General features: G+C 39.5%; 1 protein-coding gene across 1 annotated transcript in view; it reads right to left on the reverse strand.

The window, feature by feature from the left end:
- GTF2B (general transcription factor IIB) overlaps positions 1 to 22,232 on the reverse strand; it is a 38,624-nt gene extending 16,392 nt beyond the window's left edge. Inside the window, exons 1-2 of the mRNA XM_036348268.1 lie at positions 22,084 to 22,232; positions 16,504 to 16,610 (exon numbers count right to left, since the gene is read on the reverse strand). Coding sequence (XP_036204161.1) covers positions 16,504 to 16,610; positions 22,084 to 22,100 — 124 coding nt within the window. The 5' untranslated portion in view covers positions 22,101 to 22,232. The remainder of the gene's footprint in view (positions 1 to 16,503; positions 16,611 to 22,083) is intronic.
- Between the last annotated feature and the right edge of the window lie 3,816 nt (positions 22,233 to 26,048).

Below are 26,048 nucleotides of genomic sequence, written 5' to 3' on the forward strand. Positions count from 1 at the left end.
AAACTAGACCCAATTGTTTTCTGTTAAAAATATCACTTTCTAACTAGTAGTTACTGTATTTTATATGCTTAGGTCCAACCACTTTTAAAAGATTATTAATTTTTAAAATTTGATCTCAATATTCTACATATAAAATCTCATCAGTGGCAAAGAATTTGTTCCCTTTTCAAGCTTAACTTCCATTTCTGTTTTATATCTAAAGCACTTGTCAGAACTTTCAAAACAATGCCTTTAATTTAAAACAGAATTATCTCCAGTATTTCAGCATTATGCAAAAAGTAACAGGTGAACTAAAATAGTCCTCTATTAAGGCATTGTCCTCTAATTCAGAGTATCTTATTTTAGGAATAAATGTTGATTTATTAAATGCCTATTATATATATATTTTTTTATTGATTTTTTTACAGAGAGGAAGGGAAAGGGATAGAGAGTTAGGAACATCGATGAGAGAGAATCACCAATTGGTTGCCCTCTGCACACCCCCTATTGGGGATGAAGCCCACAACCCAGGCATGTGCTCTTGACCGGAATCGAACCCTGGACCCCTCAGTCCGCAGGCTGACGCTCTATCCACTGAGCCAAACCAGCCAGGGCTTAAATGTCTATTATCTTAGCAGACCATAGGTTTTCTTACAAACTATTTTCTTATATTATAAAAGTTAACCCTAGTTGTTTGTGGGTTATTCTTCTTCTAGTACTTATGTGTTAGCATATATTAAGTTACGGTAGGATAATAAATAATTTCAGAAGTTCAGTGGCTTAAAACAAGATTTCTTTCTTATTAATACTACCTGTCTTTCTATGCCATCCTTATTCAAAATGATGGCATCCCCACCACTTGAGACACGGCAGTCAGCATGCTGGAGAAGGTGGGTATGTGGTGAATTATGCACCAATTTAATGGTTTCTAACGGTAACTTTCCACTCATTGGCCAAAAACAGTGAGGGGTGATGCTTAACTTCAAATGTGGTGGGGAAGTACAACTGTAGCATGTAGCCCAAAGGAGAAGAACCAGAAATAGAAGTGAACAGTCATAAGTGCTGTTCCACATGCCAATTAGCAAATATAACTAATTCAGCACTGTATTTGGGGGGATTTATGTATACATTCATTTTAAAAAGCTTCTTGGTGATTTCCTTTTTGTGCCACACGACAAACTGAAGGAAACAGAGTTAATACTAATTTCATTGTACTTTTGCATTTGTCACAGGGAAGTAATCTGTCAATGATTTTAGGTCCTTCCAAAGTAAAATTTTTATTGGATGGGTGCTTGAAAGTTTCTAGTAATAAAATCTGTTCAATGTTAAAAGGATACCTTCCCAAGTAGTGTGTGTGAATCTTGATTTGCAATGCTGAGGACCTTTTGCTAGGAATGTAAAATAATTTCTATTGTGCCTATAATATTTGATCCTACTGGATCTTGAAGTAGGACCATAATGACTATCTTGTCTTGACCACTTACCCATTCACTCTCAATATTCTCAGGTTTTGTTCTCTGCTTTACTGATTCAATTTTTCTAGAATGTTAAATCAGCTAATTGCTATCTAAAACACTTTTTGCTCTGTTCCTGTGTTATCTTATTTCTTTCTGACCACATTTAACAGAAATGTTATAGAAGCAGTATTTCATTGATCACAAAAATTAGGTGTTTTCTATAGTTTTCGTCTGGTAAACAGTCCGGGGCAGACTTTTATTTTAAGTCCATAGGATTACTATTCCTCTTCATTGTAGTTTGTATTCATAAGCCTCATGTTGATTTTTCATGCTTATTCATCTTGTAATAAAGAATTGTCAATCCAATTCTTTATTACCAAATCTAATGGTGGCAATGATGCTGGAAAACTTTTTAATCCACTGCCACAGAACTCTCAATCCCTCTGGGTACTCAAGAGTTCCTGGCAAATAGATGACTGAAACAAAATAAACTCCCAGTATGGTTCCAGAAGTGTATTACAAAGGATGCAGGTAGGTTTCTAATCAAAGCAAATATAACACCAACTTAGAGAAGACAGAACTCTCTCACGTTAACAATCCACAATAAATAGTCCTTAACTAGTGTGACTCAGACTCCTATCTTTTTGATAACCCATCTTCATCTTGGATGACTTGCATTTTCTAGTGTACGATGACTGTTGGTAGTTCCCTGCATCACGATCTAAATTCTAGCCAGGAGGAAGGAATAAATGGAAGGCACATCCCTTAGGGAAGAATCTAGAATGGCACACATCTCTTCTACTTACAACCTATATGGCCATACCCAACTACAAGGGAAGCTGGGAAATACAGTCTAGCTGGGCAGCCATATGCCCAGTTAAAAACCAAGGGGGTTCTATTACTAAGGAGTGGGGAAACATCCTGGGAAACAACCAGCAGCCTCTGCTATAAGGAATAATGAGGTAGGGAGAGAGATGAGAATGAATGTCCAGTACAATCAAGGGACTTCGCCTTCTAGTCTACAAGAAATAGTACACAAAGACAAACAGATATTTAAACTCCTTACCATGCAAGCTATAAATTGCAAATCCATCCAAAAGCATTTTGTAGTCCACTATTAAAACCAGAACGGCTTAAGGTAGCAATCTTAAAGGTGAGGGGAAAACAGAGACATACCAAAAAGCAGCCAGGAAGCTAATATTGGAATCTGATTTTCTAGTCTGGCCTAAACTTTTAGAATGTTTTTGTTTTGTTTCTTATTGTAAATTAATAAAAATTTTAAACAGGGAATATAAAGAGGAATCAGAATTTTCTGCCATCTTCCTGGAAATTGATCTTATTTAAGCATTTTGGCATACAACCTGTAATAGAGAATTCAGAATAGGAGTCTTAGAACAATATTCCCCAAATTACTTTTTGTAGGCTTGGCTTATTTAAAAACATTTAGTTTAAAACTAAAAATACTTTCTAAATGTGCTGAGTCTAAAAGTTCAATCATTTTCAATTATTTAACCCTTTCTACTAGTCCCTTATTGTGGGAAACTGATATAGGATTAAGCCTCGGACTGACCTGCTGGCAAAGTCACAAACAAGTCCCAGCTCAGAGGGCACAGTCCTCTTAGCATAATTAGGCTCGACCTTATAACACTCCCTAGATCTTCTCTGGGAAGCTAAGGGGCGGAGGAAGTGCAGGAAGTATAACCATGGTGTAAACAAGTGAAACTCACAAGAAAAGTGTAACTTTGGTAACCACTACCTTGTTTACCCCTCACTATAAAAAGCTTGGTGAGGCCTGAGCACAGTGGAAGTCCTTCCTCTTGAGTTGGACTCTCTCGCCTGGTCCCCCAATATTCCCAAATTATCTCGTGTCTTTTCTTTTTCATTTGTTGTGTGGCTCCTCTTCCAGACCCGAACCCTGAACCACGCAGGACGTGGAGGGAAACACTTACGACACCTTATTTCAAAGAATCTAGGGCTACTATATTTTCTTATGAGAAATATTGCATTAAAGACAATTTTGAGAGGAAAAAATAATTTTGAAAACTATGAGCAAGAGATATTCTAGAAAGAATTACTACTAATAAAATAGCCAGTCTCAAAATCATCATTTATGTTCCCCTTAATGTAAATTGGGTAGGAACTCAAACTGAATTATCCCCTAGAAATAAACCACATCATAGCTAATTTCCCATCCCAGCCCATAAAATAGACCCTAAATAACAAAACAACAAAAAAAAATCACCCTGTACAAATCAACAGTATAGTCACCACTTGGAAAATAGTTAGTAAAGGAAAATGTATTATAAGTTCTATCCCTAAATACCTGAATATGTTTTGCTTTTCCTCAAATACAAGCAGGTCTGAAGGAGCTATGTCTCTGATGAAGATGTATCCTAGCCTTGGTGACAATAAATTTCATCATTAACATATTAATACTTTCAGGCTGCTCTATGGCACATGTTCCTTTTTCCCTCTACTTGGAATGAGTTTCTCTCCATTAACAGTTACTCATGCTTAATGAACATCTTTCAAGGTGAATTCAACAGTAATTTCCCCAGGAAGTCACCACTCCCTTCCTCTGTGTTCTCACCAAACTTGGAAATCTGTAATAGTGCTTTTACCATGCCATGTTGTATGAATGTAACCTCCTCCCTTTTACATACTAGCCAAATAGTTGTCCCAGAGCTTGCTTACAGTGTCTCATCTTTCTATCACTCTAAGCAGCAGAGTGCTTAACGGAAACTTGTAGTAGAAAAACCAAAGGCGTCCTACGATCTGAATTTAAGTGGTGCTGTCACTTACTAGATGTAGAAACTTGTGTTTATTACCTAAGCACTGCAAGCCTCAATTTGCCTTTCTGTAAAATGAAAAAACTATGTAAGAGAGTGGTTAACTGAGTAAAATTAGTAACTTTCTGATGGGAGAAAGTAGCATCTAAATTAACAATTTTAAATTAGGCAAGAAAGCAGTCTCTGAGGGCTTATTAGAGAAGCCAAAGCAAGAATTTGAAAATGAATTCAAATGTCCCTTAATTTAAAAACATAGCTTGGTCATATTGAACTAAACCTGAAGCTGTTCCTTTATGAAACCCTGCTGATGCAAAGTTAAAGATAGTAACCCAATAACTGTTGAAACACAATTGAAGCATTAAATATGACAGATCCACAATAATCACTCAAAAACATTTTGTAACTGCCTTGTTATAAGAATGGCACCTCAGACTTAGAATCACCCTCTCTTTATAAAAGGTTAACAAAAAGAAAGAACTTGCATTTCCAAAATATGTACACTGAAATTTCATACTAAAATTATGCTGTATAGTTTATACATTATCTCATTTAATTCTTAATAATTCCTAACAATTCTGAGATATATTGTACATGCCCTTCCCCCCCCCCAGGGGGTGAAGGGGGCTTATTTTACATTTATATAAAATAAAGTTACACTTTGAGAAATTATATAACTTGACTATACTAATAAAAGGGTAATATGCTAATTAGACTGGGAGACCTTCCAGGAGACCAGACGTCCTTCCAGACAAAGCCAATGCGCAGGGCCGAGGCAGAGGTGGTTAGAGGCGAGCAGGCCAGCGGGGGGTAGGGGGGGAGGGCAGTTGGAGGCAAGCAGGCCAGCAGGGGGGGCAGTTGGGGGCAAGGCTGCCAGGTGGGGCAGTGAGTTGGGGGCAAGGTTGGCAGGTGGGGCAGTGGGTGCAAACAGACCAGGCGGGGGGGGGGGGGGGGGCCTGGGGCAGCAGTTGGGGGCGATCAGGCCGGCAGGGGGGAAGTTGGGAGCAAGCAGGTTGGCAGGGGGGGCAGTTAGGGGCGATCAGGCCAGCGGGGGGGGGGGGGGGGAGCAGTTAGGGGTGATCAGACCGGAAGTGGGGGCAGTTGGGGGCAATCAGGCTGGCAGGCAGAGTGGTTAGGGGCGATCAGGCCGGCAGGCAGGTGAGCAGTTAGGAGCCAGGGTCCCAGATTGCAGGAGGGATGTCCAACTGCCAATTTAGGACATCCCCCAAGGGGTCCTAGATTAGAGAGGGTGCAGGCCGGGCTGAGGGACTCCCCCCCCCACCACCCCCCCCCCCCCCCCCCCGCCAATGCAGGACGCCGGGCCACTAGTCTTCTATATATATAAAAGCCCAGTGACCGAACGGCGGAACGACCAAAACAACCAGTCGACCAGTCACTATGACGTGCACTGACCACCAAGGGGCAGCCGCTCAGAGGGTGGGTCCACAGCTGCTCAGCTGACGGAGATGAGCAGCACTCCCACAGCGAGCTGATCCCCTCACGTCACACTCCCCACCAGTGCACTAATCCCGTGCAACGGGCCTCTAGTAGTTATATAACTTTTACCTATAGAGCCATGCCTAGACTCCAGGGCCACTGACTGCTAGTTATACATCTAAACTATATACTCTAAAGGAATTTGTAGTCTAGGTCTGGAGACATAGAAAACAAAGATTAAAAAATCTAAAAATACAGAACATCTTAAAGACTGGTAAACTGTAAAGTTAATAGTATAGATTTGTGTTTCTTAATATGATGTGTGACCTTAAAGTGGAACTTGGAATCCTTTAAAACATATTTTCCAGCTGATTTTTTTTTTAGGGTTCAGTTTCCAGCAGATTTTATTTTCTTCTCAAAAAAAGCTATTTACAAAAGGTATATATCAACAATCTGACAGGCAATGACTTGACATGATTAGTCTCAGCTGATTCTTAATGAATATTCATATATTCAAGTTTCAGATTCACTGGTATAAACAACACCCAGAATGAGCCTAGGAGGAAGAGATCAAATTGACTCATTTTCTCTTTCAAGTCTACCTATACTAGCTACGGTATTTCCCTTAATTGCTTTTAAAAACAATTTCAAATGGTTTCACAAAAGTGGCTTTAACTAGAAATGACACCAGTAGTTCTAAACAACCTCTTATTGTGAAATCCTACTTATAAAAGTCATGATAACCAACTTCATGCTTTAACAGCTATTACAATAGGTCACTAAATACTTTGTCAATATAAACAATGTACAAAGTAAAATTTATACACAAATTGATGATTTAAATGATTATGCTGCCACCTAGTGCTCATCTTTTAATGTTACACAATTAAACTGTTAGGATTGGGGGGGAGAGCGGGGGACACACAAAACAAAAAGTGCTATTAGAGCCAATGACAAAGCTTTGCTTTAAAAAAAATTGGCCCTATTTTAGAGGTCACTACCAATATCTTAAGGATTACTGATAAGGTAAGAGAGCCAATCACAAATCATAACACTTCATATGTTTAAAATTAAAATCCTATAATTCAAATAAGAGGAAAGCCAAACAATGTTTACATGTTAAATAGTGTTAAAAAAATAGCAACAAAAATTGTAAATGGCCTAAGTTACAGGATAGACTAAATACTACACAGCCATTTAAATACTGGGACAGAAGGGAAACAAGACATTAAATGTGTAGTACTTTCCAAAGACAGCAGCAGTATCTCCCATTCACATGCTCTTCTGCAACATGACCTTGTCCCTCTCACACTGATATGAAGCCTATTTCTCCACCCCTTCCAATCTAGGTGGGACCTAAGACTACTCTGATTAATACAATACAGAAGTGATCATAGTCTACCCATAGTCCTAACTATCCAAGTACAAAACACTTACTCTTGGGATATTAGTCTTAGAAACCAACCACCACATATGAAATATGACTACACTGACACAACTACAGAGAAGCCCTAGACAATGACAGAGCCATGTAGGGAGGCCAAGAAATGCAGGTGAAGAAGCTATCATGGAAGTGGATCCTCCACATTTAGCCTGTGCCATGTGGAAACAATGGCCCACATGAGTCCTTCCTGTGAAATCATGAGCAAAATAAAATGGTTGCTATAAGCCACAAAGTTCTGAGTTTGTCATGTAATTGAAACAGAAATCCTTTCCTGAAAGTATGATATTGCTTTAAGAAAATCCTTGCCGAAACCGGTTTGGCTCAGTGGATAGAGCGTCGGCCTGCGGACTGAGAGGTCCCGGGTTCGATTCCCGCCAAGGGCATGTCCTGGGTTGCGGGCACATCCCCAGTGGGAGATGTGCAGGAGGCAGCTGATCGATGTTTCTCTCTCATCGATGTTTCTGGCTCTCTATCTCTCTCCCTTCCTCTCTATAAAAAAATCAATAAAATATATTTAAAAAAAAAAAATCCTAAAAACATGTGACACTGGTTTTGTAACTGAATGGTGGGCTTCAAGGAGCCAATGAATGCAGGTTTGAAGAAAAGTGAGAAAAGTGTTATTAAAGATGGGAGAAAAGGTAGTATATTCCATAAAAGATAAATATAATTTTTATATTATGAATTATTTCATTTTAAAAAGTGATAGTAATGAACTCTACTTTCCAAATCATTTGAGTAATATATGGCTTTGAAAATGACAACTGAGTGGTATCTAGTCTTGAGTTTGAAATTAAGAGTTAGAAGCTGTCATAAGTTTCAAGCACAAGTTAAACATGAATTACAGAGTTGTTTAAAAATAATTCTAAGAGTTTCAGTTTCTAAACTTGTCTGTTGATTATTCAATAAATCTGATATAATCTAAAAAGTCAGAAAATGAAAAACTTTTATGGCAAGTACAATCAATCCATTATACCAAGATCATTTAATAAGAAACCAATGATGATATTACATGTCTGGGTTTAAATTCCTATGGACACCAGTATCTCAAATAAGAAAAAGCCACTAATTTTAAGTGGACTGGAGAAGACTTGCTCAGCTTAATTTCTCCCCTGTCTCCATAGTATAAGAAAAAAAGGCTTGAATTGAGCTGGGAAGAAAGAGTACATGCCTTTAAACCAGCAAGATAATGCAAATCTAATTATATACTACAATCTAAATTTATTATCAATAGTAGAGGCCCGATGCACAAAAATTCATGCAAGAGTAGGCCTTCCTTCCCCCGGCTGCTGGCACCAGCTTTCACTCTAGCCCTGCCACAAGGCACCCGGGACCTGGGCGGCTTCCCTCTGGCCCCGGCTTGTCTGGAAGGACGTCTGGTGTAATTGGTGTATTACCCTTTTATTATTATAGACTAGAGGCCCGGTGCACAAAAATTCGTACACTGGGTGGGGGCGGGGGGGGGGAGTCACTCAGCCCGGCCTGCCCCTTTCTCACAGTCAGGAAGGGGATGTCCTACTGACGGCTTAAACCCGCTCCCTGTGGGGCGGGCCTAAGCCGCAGTCTGGCCTCCTTCTGTGGGAGGTGATCGGGCCGATCAGGAAAGGCGCCATCCCCATCACCCTGCTGCTGCTGCCACTGGCCACTATGGCTGCCTGCCCTCAGCCCTCGCAGCCACCGTGGCTTTGTCCGGAAGGACGTTCAGCTGTCCAGTCTAATTAGCATATTATGCTTTTATTATTATAGATAACTTGTATACATACATATGTATGTATATGTATTTTTACAATTTAGACTCATGAAGCGTCATGTTTAATTAAGGTATTTTCAAAATAATTTGCTTGGCATATCAGCAAAATAGAAGAATGGAATTCTCTTTCTAGGGGATAGCATTTCACTTAACTAGAATTCAAACTAAGTGTCCCCTATCAATACTGACTGCAAATGTTCATCTGTCAATGCTGTGTCAACAAGATTTTATGTATTTCACTTTTTAAAAGTCTTTTTCACACAAATATTGCCAAATACTGAAATTAATCCACAAGCATATGATTTTTTAAGTATATTTTTATTGATTTCAGAGAGGAAGGGAGAGGGAGAAAGAGAAACATCAATGAGAAGAGAGAATCCTGCACATCCCCTCACTGGTGATTGAGCCCACAACCCAGGCATGTGCCCTTGACATGAATTGAACCCATGATCCTTCAGTCCAGCAGTCGCCAACCGGTGGTCCGTGAGGTCCGAAAGGTGGGCGACCGCTGGTTTAAGGAAACCTTTGGAGCAGCAGTCGCCAACTGGTGATATCTATTTGGTCCAAAAGGTTGTCGACCACTGCTTCAGTCCACGGGCCGACGCTCTATCCACTGAGACAAACCAACTAGGCCACAAGCATATGATTTTAATTGGGCATATTCATTGCTTGCAAGGCATTTATAGAATTTTATTACATTCTGATATTTGCTTTTTATCATGTCACTACAGTGTACATTAATCACTTCCAACTGAAGGTTTGGTGGAAGCTCCTAAATTGCACAATTAAACAGATTTTATAAGATGAAAATTTCCTTTGCTTTTGTATCCAGATCTGAAAAACACTAATGAAAATATAGTTTGAGTCTGGCAATATAGGGTGACCCAAAAAAATATATACACACACTTTGAATAATTAAAGGCAATGTTTATTAAAAAACATTTCATTTTAAAAACTGAGCTATCAGCTGTCATACTGTGCATACATTTTGGGGGGAACACCCTATATATCTGCTGCAGATCTGTTTGGGAATGAAGATCTTAGTTCTTATTTTAACTTCTGACATCAATGAAAGTATAAAAAATACTACATAAAGCAATTTAACATTACTTGTGATTCAGACATTAGTTGCTGTCAAATTCACTTTATCACAGTGTTTAACATATAGGCACTGTTTTGCCTTGTGACTCTAGGTTGAATTCATTTGGAAATATTAGCAAGTCTACAGCAATAGTTAATTACCAAAGCCATTCAGTGTTTAATAGTTATTGAAGGCAGTACTGGTTCAGAAAAATTTCAATCTTGCCCCTAAGCTACAAAAATTACAAGGTAACTTTTCCACTACTAAGCAAACAAATTACTGTGTGGTAGAACTGTCCATAAGATTGAATGAAGTCCACTACTGACACTATTGGATCAGTAATAGTACATGATAGGTTCAAACCTTTTCCACAATGTATCTGGTGATGAAAAATACAATTAATAACTATAGGTTTTTAAAAATCTTACATTTTTACACTTTGCAAATAAGTCTTCTGCTCCACACATTTTTTCACCACCATCTATCTATATAATATAGGAATATGCAAATTAGCCAGGATGCCATAACGTCACGACTGAATAGCAGGGACCTAAGGCTGCATGGCGCCTGGCTGGGGTGAGGGACTTCAGGCCATGCCCTCCACCCAGCAGAGCTTGACGGGGTTGGAGCTGGCTCACCCAATGTGGGTGGGGCCGACCAGGTCTGGGTCTCCCGCATTTTCGAAGCACATGCAGGTGGTGGGCGGGGACTTGACTCTAGGTCCCTTGGCACACACCAGACTCTGACAAGAGGAAGATTTTCATATACATTTTACTAATTTTCTTTCATCTCTGACACTTCTATTATATAGAGAGGGCAAATAGCAATTACTAAAATATTTCCTCTAATTCCCTTTTAATGTGCACAAATTTCGTGCACCAGGCCACTAGTAAGTTATAATACATTTTAACAGATTCCACTTCACGGTGTACTGAATCAATACTCTTGCAACATCTTTGAAAGTACTTTCTCCTATGGATGTTCCATGCAGTTTCAAACTCTGCAAACTCTGCACTGACTCCTGAATAAACAACTCAACATCTGTCAAGTCATCAAGAGTCTAGGAAAAATAGTTGAAATAATTTGCCTTATATTTTGAGTATTGATGTCCTCAACTCTTCAAACAACTGTTCTTACTGAAAGGCTAACAGTCTTAATAAGTTTTTCTCTGGACACATTTCTTCAGCTGTTGCAATCACACATAAATTAATAAACTCACCATTGGTAAATGGCTTTCCCTGCTTGGCCTACAAATGAGCCACTCAGAAACTTTAGCTGCAGCCTTATTTTCATTCTTTTATTTTTGTGAAGAAATTCTGCTGTGATGAGATATTCTGTTTTTCATTTTCTAAATCTTCTGACCATTGTTTTTCTCAGTTGGGAGTACTGTGACAGTGTTTTGTCTCGTAATCTAAATGTTTATTGCATTCTTTTAGCACAGCTAAAATATCATAGCATAATAAACACAATGCTTCACCATCTAATTCAATAACAAAATAACTCATACTACACTGGGCCTTAAAAGCATGACATTCAAGTTCATCGTTTTTTGTTTGTTTTGACATAATGAGTATGCAATCATAACAAAACAAATAAATAAAATGTTGCAGTATGGAGGTATGCTTGTTACTTAAAAATGCTGTGGGATTTTAACTATCAACTGGGATTTGTAGTACACTGAGCAGCAGTACAAAGTGATGAGAGCAACATATATGGTTTCTGTTGCAACTACTAAATTCTGCTGTTGTATTATGAAAGCAGCAATAGTCAATATGCAAACAAATGATTATGGCTGTGCTCCAATAAAACTTTACTTATGGACACTAAAATAAGAATTTTATTATTTTCATGTGCCCCAAAATATTATTCTCTTGATTTTTTTCAACCATTTAAAAATGTAAAAGCCATTCTTAGCATACAGGCCATGTGAAAACAGGCAGTGGGTCGTAGTGTGCCAATCTCCAATTGAACTCATTTTATTATGTAGGATAGAAATTTGGCTCCCATGCAGACAGAAGAGCAAGACTGCCAGATTACCTAAACTTCAGTTTCCTAACCTCCAAAATGAAGATAATATGAGCACTCACCTCACATATTTCTCTGAGATTAAACTGAGTGAATATGTAAATCATTTAGAACAATGTCTACTGTAAAGTGAACTAGCTCTTAAAAATATTTCTTACTGAGCATAATACAATGCAAATGGATTTCAATTCTTATTAGCAGCTCTGTATGATTTAAAATTCCCACTGGAGTCGAAACCGGTTTGGCTCAGTGGATAGAGCGCCGGCCTGCAGACTGAAAGGTTCCGGGTTCGATTCCGGTCAAGGGCATGTACCTGGGTTGCGGGCATATCCCCAGTAGGGGCTGGGCAGGAGGCAGCTGATCGATGTTTCTCTCTCATAGATGTTTCTAACTCTCTATCTCTCTCCCTTCCTCTCTGTAAAAAATCAATAAAATATATTTTTTAAAAAAATAAAAAATAAAAATAAAATTCCCACTGGAGATCTGAAGAAAGCAGCCTACTTAACCCTACCAGACCGCTGTACCGATTTTTCGGTAATTTCCGAATCTGCCACTTTAACGCTGTACCTAATTTTCGGTACTTTGCCTATACCTATTTTCTACAATGTCTCCAAGTTCCATCTTATTCTAACCACTTGTTTGCATGTAACTAACATTTTTCTATATCATGTTGGTTTTTCTCTTTAATGCTCAGGAGCCCAGGTATAGGGGACAGTTAGGTCCAAGGCCTCAGGTCTGGTAGGGTTAAATGAATATTACAGATGCCCTCCAGTAAACACGTCCACAGTACATCAACATCAATGTATCTGTTATACTTCCCACAATCCTAGCATTTTCAAACTACTAAGGCATGGCTGCAACATTACCACCAGAATACTTTTTATAAAAATACTAGAGGCCCGGGGCATGAAATTCATGCACGGGTAGGGTCCCTAGGCCTGACCGGCGATCGGGGCCAATCGGGGCCTTCCAGCTGCCAGCCGGGGCCTCCCTTCCCTGGCTGCTGGCCGGGGACTTCCTTCATTCCAGGCCGCCCCCTGATGGTTAGCGCACGTCATAGTGAGTGATCAGTCTCCCGGTCGAACTCCCCCAGGGACAATATGCATATTAGTCTTTTATATATTTAAATGTTTTTATTGATTTCAGAGAGAGGAAGGGAGAGGAAGAGATAGAAGCATGGATGCGAGAGAAACATCAATCAGCTGCCTCCTGCTTGCCCCCTACTGAGGACTGAGTTCCCAACCCAGGCATGTATCCTGACCTGAAATCAAACTCACAACCTCCTGGTGCATGGAACAACACTCAACCAACCAAGCCACATTGGCTGGGCAGAATAATTTTTAAGTAGACCATTTCTATTCTAAAGTTTTGGTGCATTTCTAGATTAGTGAGCAAAGAAATAAAAGTGAAATTTTAAGAAATATTTTTAGCAATGACTATTTTACACTAGAAAAACATAAATAAATCATTCCATAGGAAATGAAAATTACAACCAATCTTTTTTGTTTACTAAAAAGCCTTGGATAAGATTCAACACAGATACACTTTTATGCTCCAAAATAAATGACATTTAAAAGCCACAAAAGTTATATTACATGGGTGTAATCCTGCCATCCTCAATGCCCCATCAAATATTTAAGCCTAAGAACTCAGGAAACGGGGGCTTTTTTTTTTAATTAACTCTCAAATTGATGTTCCCTCCTATCCAACATTATAAAACATGCATCTTGGAAAACTTTAGGATGTTGAAAAAAGAGATAGAAGAAGATATAAACAAGTGGAAGATTGTACCTTGTTCTTGGATTGGTAGAATCAATATCATTAAAGTGTCCATACTACCCAAAGCAATCTACAGATTCTATGAAATCCCTATTAAAATACTAACAACATATTTCAGAGTTAGATCAAATACTCCAAAAATTTATATGGAATCAAAAAAGACCCCGAGTAGCTGCAGCAATTCTAAAAAAGAAAAACAAAGTTGGAGGAATCACAATACCAGATTTCAAGTTATACTACAAAGCCACCATAATCATAACAGCCTGGTACTGACACAAGAACAGGCGTATAGATCAATGGAACAGCACAGAGAATCCAGAACTCAACCCAGGCCATTATGCTCAATTAATATTTGACAAAGGAGGCAAGAGCATACAATGGAATCAAGATAGTCTCTTCAATAAATGGTGTTGGGAAAATTGGACAGATACATGCAAAAAAAAATGAAACTAGATCACCAACTTACACCATACACAAAAATAAACTCAAAATGGACAAAGGACTTAAATATAAGACGTGAAACCATAAAAATTCTAGAAGAAACCATAGGCAGCAAAATCTCAGACAGCTCTTGTAGCAATATGTTTACTGATACATCTCCTAAGCCAAAGGAAACTAAGGAGAAAATAAACGAATGGGACTACATCAAACTAAAAAGCTCTACACAGCAAAAGAAACCATCAACATAACGAACAGGCAGCCCACTGTATGGGAGAACATATTTGGCAATGATACATCTGATAAAGGGTTAATATCCAAAATATACAAGGAACTCATACAACTTATAAAAGGAAGACAAACAATCCAATCAAAAATGGGCAAAGGACCTAAATACTAGTAGACACTTCTCCAAAGAGGACACACAGATGGCCAAGAGACATATGAAAAAATCCTTGAAGTCACTAATCATCAGAGAGATGCAAATCAAAATGACAATGAGGTACCATCTCACACCTGTCAAAATGGCTACCATCAACAAATCAACAAACAAGTGCTGGCGAGGCTGTGGAGAAAAGGGAACCCTCGTGCACTGCTGTTGGGAATGCAAACCTGTGCAACCATTATGGAAAACAGTATGGAGTGCCCTCAAAAAATTAAATATGGCAGAAACCGGTTTGGCTCAGTGGATAGAGCGTCGGCCTGCGGACTGAAGGGTCCCGGGTTCAGTTCCGGTCAAGGGCATGTACCTGGGTTGTGGGCACTTCCCCAGTGGGGGATGTGCAGGAGGCAGCTGATCGATGTTCCTCTCTCATCGATGTTTCTAGCTCTCTCTCTCTCTTCCTCTCTGTAAAAAATCAATAAAATATATTTGGAAAAAAAAAAATTAAATATGGAACTACCATTTGACCCAGTGATCCTACTTCTAGGAATATATCCTAAAAACCCTGAAGCACCAATCAGAAAGAATGTATGCATCCCTATGTTCATAACAGCACAATTTACAATAGCTAAGATCTGGAAACAGCCCAAGTGCCCATCAGTAGATGAGTGGATAAAAAAGCTATGGTACATTTATACCATGGAATTCTATGCAAAAAGAAAAATTTCTTACCCTTTGAGACAGCATGGAGGGACCTGGAGAATATCATGCTAATTGAGGTCAGTCAGAGAAAGACAAGTATCACATGATCACACTCATATGTGGAATCTAAGTAACAAAATAAACTGATGAACGGAGTGGATCCAGAGACATGGAAGCATGGAACAGAGTGTGGAATCTCAGAGGGAAGGCAGGGGAGGGTGGGTGGGTAGGAGGTAATCAACCAAAGAACTTATATGCATATGTGCATAACTCATGGACACAGAAATAGGATGCTGAAGGTCCAGGGGGGGCTGGAGAGGGTCTATGGGGAGAAAAAGGGACATATTTAACAATAAAAAATTATTTTAAAAAGGGGGGGGGGGGCTGGTATGTGGGCTCTTGAGTTTAGCAGCAGAGAGGAGCTAACCCAGTTCTCAGGTAACATGATAGTTACATATAAAGAGCTTTCTATATGGTGGGCACTGTTTAACTTACTTTATACATGATAACTCATTTAATTTTCTGACAATAATCCCTTCAATCCTATTTTCATTCCCATAGGCAAGGGCAGTAACTTGCACACTGGAGTTTCTCTCTCACTTACCCACCATCGTGATTCTCTAATTGCCAGTGATATACTTCCCCACATAGTTTCAAATATTTTATTTACATTTGTATTCATATTCATTTTCTGATATTTGTCAAGGCTTCACAATAATATGTTGGCTTCACTAATGTATGGGTGCCTGGTGAGGAGCACTGTTATTATATCCAAATAAAAAGAACTATGAATAAAGTTATCATTTTTTTATCTTGATAAATATCTAGATATTTTTCCCTATCTTTTGTATTCTGCATGAAACTACAAAAACTAAAGCAATTCAGACCTGATTTTAATTTGGGAGATAGAAAAATAGTACTGCAAAATAAAAAAAATCAGGACAAATATTGTCTGCATGCTTAGCAAGACATTCTTTATATTCCCAATTAAAAACTTTCTAAATTCTTCAAAGAAATAAAAATAAAACATATGCCTTTGAACTGACAGTAAAATATGATATCTCTGAATGATTTTACTTACTTGTGTTTTTTTTCGAATTCTTTTTGAGTGTTTCATGATAATTATGAATTAAATATGAGTTACTTAAACAGTCAAAATGTATTCACTAAAAGACAGTTTGGAAAACACACAAAAGACAAAGTATCCAAAGTAGTGATATTAGTTAAAACCATAATAACTGCTTACCTACAACCAGGCCACATTCAGGACAGATCATATCACCAGCTCTGTAGTCCTCCACTAAAATCGAATCTGGATGGTTTGGACATGTGACTCTTGGGAGAGCATCCAAACTAAATGAAATGGGGGGGAAAAAAAAGTGTTTTTTTTTCTTTTTAAAAAATTCTCACCCTAGGACATAAAGGGAGAGAGAAACACCAATGTGTGAACCATACGTGAGAAATACCAATCCTCCAAAACAACATGTAACAAAGTAGTCTTCTGGGGGTCGGAGGAGGAAGGATTTTTAACATTTTTATTTTTTTCTTTTTTTCACCCTTGACCAGAATCGAACCTGGGACCCTTCAGTCCGCAGGCCGACACACTATCCACTGAGCCAAGCCAGTCAGGGCAACATTTTTCTAATATATATTTATAACATATTTAAACTAAATTTCTGAAGTAAACACCCCAATTAAATTACTTTAAATTCTAGCCAGTTATTAACAGGTAGATTACTTTGGAATTATTTTTTATAAGTTACTGGTTTGCAGACATAAAAAGCATTAAAAATTTTAAATAGAAAACAAGTGTTTTATTCTCTTCACATGTAGGCAACTAAGTTTTTAAAAAATCTTGATTAGCACTGAAATGACTAGCTACCATAATAACCTGTGACAGTTACAGATAACCATGCAGTTTGTGCCCCTGCCACTTATTTCTCTGATCAGAGAATAAATTTTTTCTGCTTGCTAGTTACCATGGTGGTAGATTTAGAATAGTATACTAAACTTAACTTACTTTATACATGATAACTACCCTATATAATAAAAGCCTAATATGCTAAGTGTCTGGCCAACCGTTCAACCAATCCAAGTGTAATATGTTAATGATATGCTAAGGCCATTCAACCACTGGCTTATAATGTGCACTGACCACCAGGGGGCAGACAGTCAACCAGTCGCTATGACGTGCACTGACCAGGGGGCTGATGCTCCAACTGGTACATTAGCTTGCTGCTGGGGTCTGGCCTGTTGGGACTGAGCGAGATGGGCCAGACATGCCCTAGAGCCCTCCCACAGTCCCTCCCCAGTCCCGATCGTGTACTGGTGGGGTCCCTCAGGCTGGTCTGCACTCTCTCGCAATCCAGGACCCCTCGGGGGATGTTGGAAAGCCGGTTTCGGCCCAATCCCGCAGGCCAGGCCTCGGGACCCCACTGGCGCACAAATTCGTGCACTGGGCCTTCAGTAGTAATATAAATGAGGGCGGTAGATGTGGCTCTACTTTACTTAAGACCTAATGATTTCATTTAGCCCAGAATTGATTTTGTTGGCAATCAAGAAATAGTTTTAAAGCTACTTTTTAATCTATTTGTGATATTAATAATTTGTTCAATTATTTTATAATGAAGCAGTTTGGGGAAGACACATCAGCTTTAAATGACCAGACAAAATCAGTTTTAAAAAGCAACAAAGACATTTAACATAGATTTTGTAATTATTTCTGGGGATATGACCTCATACTCACAAATGTTTGTTATCACTAAAAATAAGTTGTCTTTAAAAGTTCACTTGAGACAGGAAAACCTTATGCCATAAAAAAAATGCTGAACTACAATAAGGATATAAAAGAAAAAGAACCACCCAGCCAGCATGGCTCAGTGGTTGAGAATTGACCTATGAACCAACCAATGATTCTCTCTCATTGATGTTTCTATCCCTCTTCCTGTCCCCTCCTCTCTGAAATCATTAAAAATACATATTAAAAAAAAAGAACCAATCACGATGCAGACATTTTACATGCAGCAAAGCTGGCTTTCAATGGCCATAAACTGTTAATAACATGCAAGAATTCAAGGAATATCATTTCCATGAGCCCTTTCCTTTGAGTTTACTGGAGACTGAGTTTTTCACTTCCAATATGACAGGAAAGACATCAATGTAAAAATTTATGATGAGACAACTTTACACATAGAACTTTATGAGAGCCTATATAAGAACTATTAACATTGTTAAGTACTCATGTCAGAGGTAGTACAGGTATTGTTATTCTGAGAATGTTTTCTGTATTATGTGGAATAAAGCCAATGTTTAATTATGAAAAAATTTCACTTGAAATACTCTAATAGAAGGTTATGTTATAGCCAACACAAATATACATCCAAAAGACGGCATTACCCATGTAAAAGAGGTAATTCATGGTTTTGGAAAAAGTTCTCACATAATACAATTTAGAATGTTAGCTCTCAACATAGAAGGCAATTCTCACTGGAAAACTGATAATATAATCCACATTCCCAAAATTTATATAGTCAAGGTAACCAGAACATGTGTTGATCTTTTCATTGAAAAAAATGGGAGGCGGGGTTCGCTTTACATTCATGCTTATTCCAGAAATTCCTATAAAAAATTATTTTCATAAATTATGACAAATAAAATATTAAAAAAGCAAAAGTTATGGAAAATTATTTTAAAATAAAGGAAAACGTTAGCAGAGTAACAGTAATTACAAATGCATAATGTGGACAGTCAGGTGGCACACATCACACAAAGGACTGATGGGAAACAATATCATGTAGTATGTGTATCTATTTATATATCTATATATATGATATAAAAAATCACAAAGATATGCTTACTATAAAAAGGTATGAATTTTATACAAAATTGAGATAAGTATGAACTACAGTTATATGCAATAACATGAATATCAAAATGCTGATAAAAAAACTACTCATGAACACATATTTTTGCCATTTATATAAACCTTAAAGTGGGCAAAACAAATCTATGGTGTCAGAAATCAGGATGTGGTAAAGACTATGGGCACAAAGGAGGCTTCCAGGGTGCTAGTGGTATTTGATTTCTTGACCTGGGTTGTAGCTTTGCGTAAATGCTCACTTATTAATTGACCTGTGCACTTAAAACATGTGCACCAACTTCATAAAAAAGGTAAAAAGCAAGGCACAGTGTTTACATTAGACTCCTTTTTCAGGGGGTGGTGGGAGGGCTTAGAACTATCCTATATAATCCTATATAATCAAAGGGTAATATGCAAATTGTCTCCTTGACCAGGAGTTCAACTGGAGTTTGACCAGGGGGCGGGGCTGGCCCGCCAACCATCCAGGGCCCTTCCCACCCGGCTAACCCAGCCCATCTCGATCGGGCGAGCCAGCCAGACCCCACCTGTGCACAAATTCGTGCACCGGTCCTCTAGTATGCATATATTTGCTAAAGCAGAGACTCACTGGGAAAGCACAAAACTAGTTACAATGAATGCTTTGGGGAAGAATTAGATGGCTGGAAGCTGGGGAAGAAGGCAGACTACTTTTCACTTTTCTTGCCTTTTTACTATGTGTAATGTGTTACCTATCCAAAATAAAATGAAATCATGTAAGTCAACTTTTAATCAAATTTCCCCAAGAGTAATACAAAGGAGAAACTACAAGAGTGGGGTTGTAGGGGAAGTAAGGGGAAAAACAATAGGAAAGGAATGTGGTAAACAATCACCCCTAACACTAAAGCAATTGTGACTACCTAAGAAGCCAGATAATCCCAAATTCATTTTATAGCTATAACTTACTGGGTGCCTACTGTGGGTCTAGTGCTGTACATACATTATTAATCTTCAAAGCCACCCTGAAGATTGGCATTATCTCCACTTTAAAGATTATGCCCAGAGAATGATTTGCCCGAAATCACAGAATAAGTGGTGGAGCTTAAATTTGAACTCAGAACACTTGTGCTCTTCTCTGTGAAAACACCAGCCAGTTTCAGAGCCTAGTAACTGTGTATCTTCCTCAAGTTAAAAATAGTGAAAAGGTAGAAATACTAACATTTTACCTTTGTTCTCACTGGAAGAAAAACTCAAAAAGCTGAGCAATGCATTAACACATAGAGCTGGACATGTTCAGAAAAAATTTATTTTGAACATTTTTTTTAACAAGGTATACAAAGTATAGTGTACTTTTTGGGTAAGGAATCTACCAAGTGAGACTGATACTGTAACATTTCATACAAATACATCATCCTGTTCTTATATGTAAAAGCTGTGCCCAAATATGCCCACATGCACCTTTCAGATCTACTGCCATGAGAGACCATACGCTGTATTTAGGTATCTTTGGGAAGCTGAAGTTTCCCATTTACTTACAAGTAAGCCTTCCCTGACAGCCACGCCCAGATAGAATGATTGAGCACTCAATCATAGAATTACAATCAGTAAACAAGAGTGTCATTGACTTTAAGAATTATCGCCAAACAGGCCATTAGCTAAAGCTGCCTCACTGTTCCCCATTTTTTTTTAAAAAATACAGTAACATAAAAGAGTAAGTTTTGGCAGTTTACCAAAAAGGGCCCGGACTTCTCCAGCTTACTACTTATGATAATGGCTTTCATTGGGAACTCAATTCCACAGATTACAACAGGTTCAAAAATTTATGCCAGAGTTGCCTTCCAGAAATTATAGGAACTTAATTACTTTTAATACATTATGAATTAACTAAAAGCCAACTGTGTGAGAACAAGGAAGAGATATATGCCTTACTACAGCCTGTTCTAACGCTCAACTTGGAAAAGTCAGCATTGGCATGACTCAGTTTACACTCATGCAAAAATACTCGTATCTACCTTATAGTGGTAAGGAGAGATATAATTAAGGTCTGCAAGCCTTTTTCAGGTCACAGGATTAAAGGCTGTCTCTCCGGGCACTACATGCTTTTCCTGTCCATGTGAGTACATTGCATTTTTAAAATACATTACGCAGTGGTTCTCAACCTTCCTAATGCCGCGACCCTTTAATATAGTTCCTCATGTTGTGGTGACCCCCAATTTCATCGTTACAAATTGAACATAATTAAAGCACAGTGATTAATCAAAAACACAATATGTAATTATATATGTGTTTTCCGATGGTCGTAGGCGACCCCTGTGAAAGGGTCGCGACCCACAGGTTGAGAACCGCTGCATTAGAGTGACTTCCCAGCATTTGTAAATAATTTTCTGCAGGCAAGATTTTCTTCTGGAAAATACAGAAGATATCTGTAAAGAAGCCTCTTAAGAAGGGAACTCATCGGATCTTCAGAAATGCCTTAACCTCCATTCAGAGGGCCTCTGGGATGGCAACAGACTCCATCGGGCTCACCAATACCGACGTCCCCAACTTTCCAGCTGTCAGCTGGATGGGGACCTGAACTAGCCCTCTCCTGCTCTTCGGAAGGGACGACTCACGGCCCCGCGGGCTGCCCGAGCCGTAGGTGGAAAAACAAGCGTAGAAAAAAAAGGAGCAATAAAGAAAGGAAAAACAGACGTTTGCAATCTCAGCAAAAGGCGAGAGGCTAGGGGCTGCGGACCCAGGGGCCCCCACAGGGTGGAGCCCGGGCGAGATGGCGATCTAAGACCCTGGGGCGGGAACGCCGGCGGCTCGGCAGCCCCAGCGACGCCCCTGACAGCCCCGCCGCTGGGAAGCGCCTTTGTCCGGCCGCCCGGCCGGTGCGGCCGCCGCCGCCCGCATCTCCTGGGCGCCCTGCCTGGCACGGCAGCCCCGCGGCCGCCGGGCACGGGGTCCCCGCCCGCCCTCGACTAGCCGGGATCGGGCGGACGTACTAACCGGCTGGTAGACGCCATCTTCACGGCCACAGGGATTCCTGGCGAAACAACAACTCCACACCGACAGAAACAGAACAGGAAGCCACTGTGGCGACGGGACGCGCCGAGCCCGGCTTTTATAGACGAGTCGCCCACGCAGTCGTAACAAGGCGCGGCTACGGGTCGGGAGAGGGGCCAAGAAAAGTGAGATCCGGAAGGCCACGTGCTTTGCGTTTTATTATTTTTCTTTTCCGTGTCCGTCGTGTGCTCGGTAGCTGGGCGAATCCGCGAAACTACCCAAGAAAACTTCCAAGCGGACCCCTGCAAACGAGCTACCCCCAAAACACCACAACTGGGCGGAGTTAAAGCACAAGCAACCCGGCCTCGGTGCTGGAGGGAAGCCCACACCCGCGAGGGCCAACCGCCCCTCCCCCACCCGGAAGTCAGTTTCTGGGGTCGGCCGGCGCTTCTCCCTGTCCTAAACGGGTAGTGCCATTAAGAATTTGGAATGAACAGAGAAAGTCACTTAGTTCCGTCAGGACAGGTGTCAGTTCAGGCCCTGTCGTCAGCTAAGCCAGCCGTCCCTTCTGCCTTCGGCGCCAGGAGTCGTAGTATCTGCCTTGCTTACCCCCTGGAATTGCAGGAGATGAAACAAAACCCTGGGCGAGCACTGCACCCGGGAGGCAGGGAGACCTGGGCCCTGATCTGCTTGGTGTGTTTTTTCTCCATGTCCTTAACTGTGGCTGATAGCTACAGTATAGAGAATCTGGCAAAACGTTTAGATACCACCACCAAGTGTTCCTAGATTTATTTATTAGCCGAATGACGTCAGAATAGTAATAGCAGCAACAGTGAAAACAACGCTACCACCCCTTGGCTGAAAACAAGCCGCCCGTGGCCCTGGGGGATCCGAGGAAAGAGGGTGCTGCGGGTTTCTATGGGGATGAGGACTTAGAATATAGAGGCTGCTTTGTTCTTCTGGGCATGGGACTCAAATGCCACTGAGCGCTTGAATGTCACTGATTCTTGTCTTGAGAGGTGGGAGAGACACGCTTCCTTGGAAAGAAAAAGGGGTGTAAGGGAAAGGAGTTCGGGAACTGAAATAGGATGGTAATGAGAGGGTTTTGATTTTTTTTTTCCAGTCTTCCAATCCGTAGTTCAAAAGGTTGACCATATGAATCTGAGGGGAAAGGCGGGGTAGGTGGGAAGAGATCAACCAGAGAACTTGCATGTATGCATGATCCACGGACACAGACAACAGAGTGGTCGAGGCCTGGTGTGTGTGTGGGGGCGGGGAGGGCGGGGCGGTCTATAAGGAGTCACTGGGAGGAAAAAACGGACATAGGTAATACTTTCAACAATAAATATTTTTTAAAAAAGGTTGACTGTACTATTGTGTGAGGGGAGAATGAGGGGTGTTCTCCCTTAATACTTGGGAAAGCCTCAAAAATGCCCATTCATTTCACCAGTGCCAAGTACAACCAGGAACGGGCTAGGGGGTGCCCCATGCCAATCAGGAAGGACGTTGTTACAGTGAGCACCTTGGTTTGGGAGAAGAGGGAGAGGAGGAGGAGGACAGCTGGGCACCTCTTGAGGATCAAGAATAAGGACCTACCAACTAATGGTAGGCATTCAATAATGTTTGTGGAAGGAAGAAACCATCAGAGAAGTTGAAACCCCAGAGGAAGGAAGCTGGGTAACCGGTTAATTAACTCCTGCTCCACCTGAGAGTCACTTATCTGCCATAACCTAGTTAGGATATCTTTTATATTAAAATAAAAGCGACTTAGGCAGACCATTTCTTTTTCTTTGTTGGTACAGCATTGGCAATTTCTAGAGCATTTTCATCAACATAATCCCATTTAATCTTCATATCTGATCCTGAGAGATTAAAATACTCTCGCGCGCGCGCGCACACACACACACACACACACACACACACACACAACTGGAGTTTTATCACCTAGGAATCACTGACCCAGACCAGTATTTACCAGAACTTCCAGTTTGTTGGTATCATCATTTTTTATTCGACTTAGTTATGTGGATTAATTAGTTAAAATAATTTATTTAAATTAACTCACCTGTTTTACATTTTTATTTCATTTTACTATTTTGTTTTTCTTTATTTATTTTTACTGTTTTAAATTACCATTTACATTTAATATTATTCTGTATTAGTTTCAGATGTAAACCTTTACTTTAAAAGTTTATGTAATTGCTGTGAAATCACAACCTGATGGGCTACAGTTCTGCTAAACTACAAAATGCTTTACATGATTTTTTAAAAGTTTGTGATCCACCTAGCCATATCCCTTTTTAAAAAAAATTAAGGTGTAACTATATACCATAGAATTCATCTGTTTAGATGTCGATGATTTTTAGCCACTTTACTAAGTTATACAATCCTCCCCACGATCCAGTTGTAACACATTTCCATCATCCCGATAAGATCGCTCATGCCATGCATGGTGAATGCCCATTCCACTTCCAGTCCCAAGAACACTTAACTCCTGCCCGTTTCTATAGGCTTGCCCTTTCTGGACTTTCCACATAAATGGAATCATATGAGATGTTGTGTTTTGTGTCTGGCTTCTTTCACTTGGCATAATATTGTAGAGATTCGTTAGATTTATCTTGTGGCCTCACTTTTAGAAACATTGATATATGAGTATCTGTTATAAAAGTGTCTGTATGGTGATGGTAAGAAAGATGGCAATTTCCTAACCTAAGGAAGGTTTGACAAATATTTGTTTGGAAATGATATGGCATATTCGGCTGAACTAGAATGAACAAAGGATTCAGTGAAATGTATGAACAGGTCTAACTTGGACTCTTTTGGAAATGGGATGGAATGTCTAGAATATTAGACAAGTCTCATATGCCTGGTAGCTAATGAGCCATACATATTACTTCTGGAAATGTAAGGGTTTTACATTTGTTTTTCAATTTTTAAAATTATGAATGAAGTTCAAATGCACTATACACTATATACACTAGAGGAAATAATTTTATAATTCCTCATGGACCTGTCATTCTAATTAAACAATATAAATTTTGCCATATTCATTTCATGTGACCTTTATTTCTCTTTTCTCCTTTTGCTAAAGTATTTTAAAAACAAATCCCCCCCAAAAAACAAAAACAAAAACCAAATCCCATATATGGCCTTGACCCATGCATACTTTAGTGTACATTTCTAAAAAATATAGACTGTTAAACCTTTTAAATATAATGTTATAATACATATTACATTACCAACCATATGTTTACACACTAGTTTTCAGCTGGTAATTATCCTGGGTCTACTTCTTGGTGTTTGGTTTCATTAGGCAGCAGTGTAAGACTGTCGAAGGTGGCAAGGAGCCAGGAAGGGAGAAAGAGGGCTCCACGTGGAGCTGCAAGAAATAATTGAGTTCTTGAAAGTAGAGTTAAGGTCCTTGTGCATTAGGCCATCTGTCAGGTACCTCACATTCATTATCTTATGTAATTATTGAGTATCTTGTCAGGAAAGTATTATTATTCTCCTTCTACAAGTTTAGGGAGGTTGAATAGGTAAATTATCCAGCTCACAATAAGTTAGAGGTGGAGGTAGAATTCAAAGCAAGAAAAGACTGACTAAACTTTCTACTTCTTTGCTTGCCTACTATGTAACTTTTATTGCAAGACTCTATTTTAGGCCCAGATTACTGTGCCTTGGGAAATACAGATTATATTTGTAGAAATGTTCACTATCATTTTGATTCTTTAAGAACAGCTCTAAAGCTTCATTAAATTTAGGTAGAAGTAGTAAGAAAAATAATTATGATAATAGTAGCAAACACTCATATATATAGTGTTTACTATGTGCCAAGTGCTATTTTAAGATTTTGTATATAATAACCCATTTACCTTTTCCAACAACTCTGAGTTAGAACCATTATTGTGCCCATTTTATGGACGGGAAAATTAAGGTACAGAATGGTTAAGTAACTAGCCTGAAGTCAC

The sequence above is a fragment of the Myotis myotis genome, unplaced genomic scaffold (genome assembly GCF_014108235.1).
Source record: "Myotis myotis isolate mMyoMyo1 unplaced genomic scaffold, mMyoMyo1.p scaffold_m19_p_2, whole genome shotgun sequence".
NCBI classification, from domain to species: Eukaryota; Metazoa; Chordata; class Mammalia; order Chiroptera; family Vespertilionidae; genus Myotis; species Myotis myotis.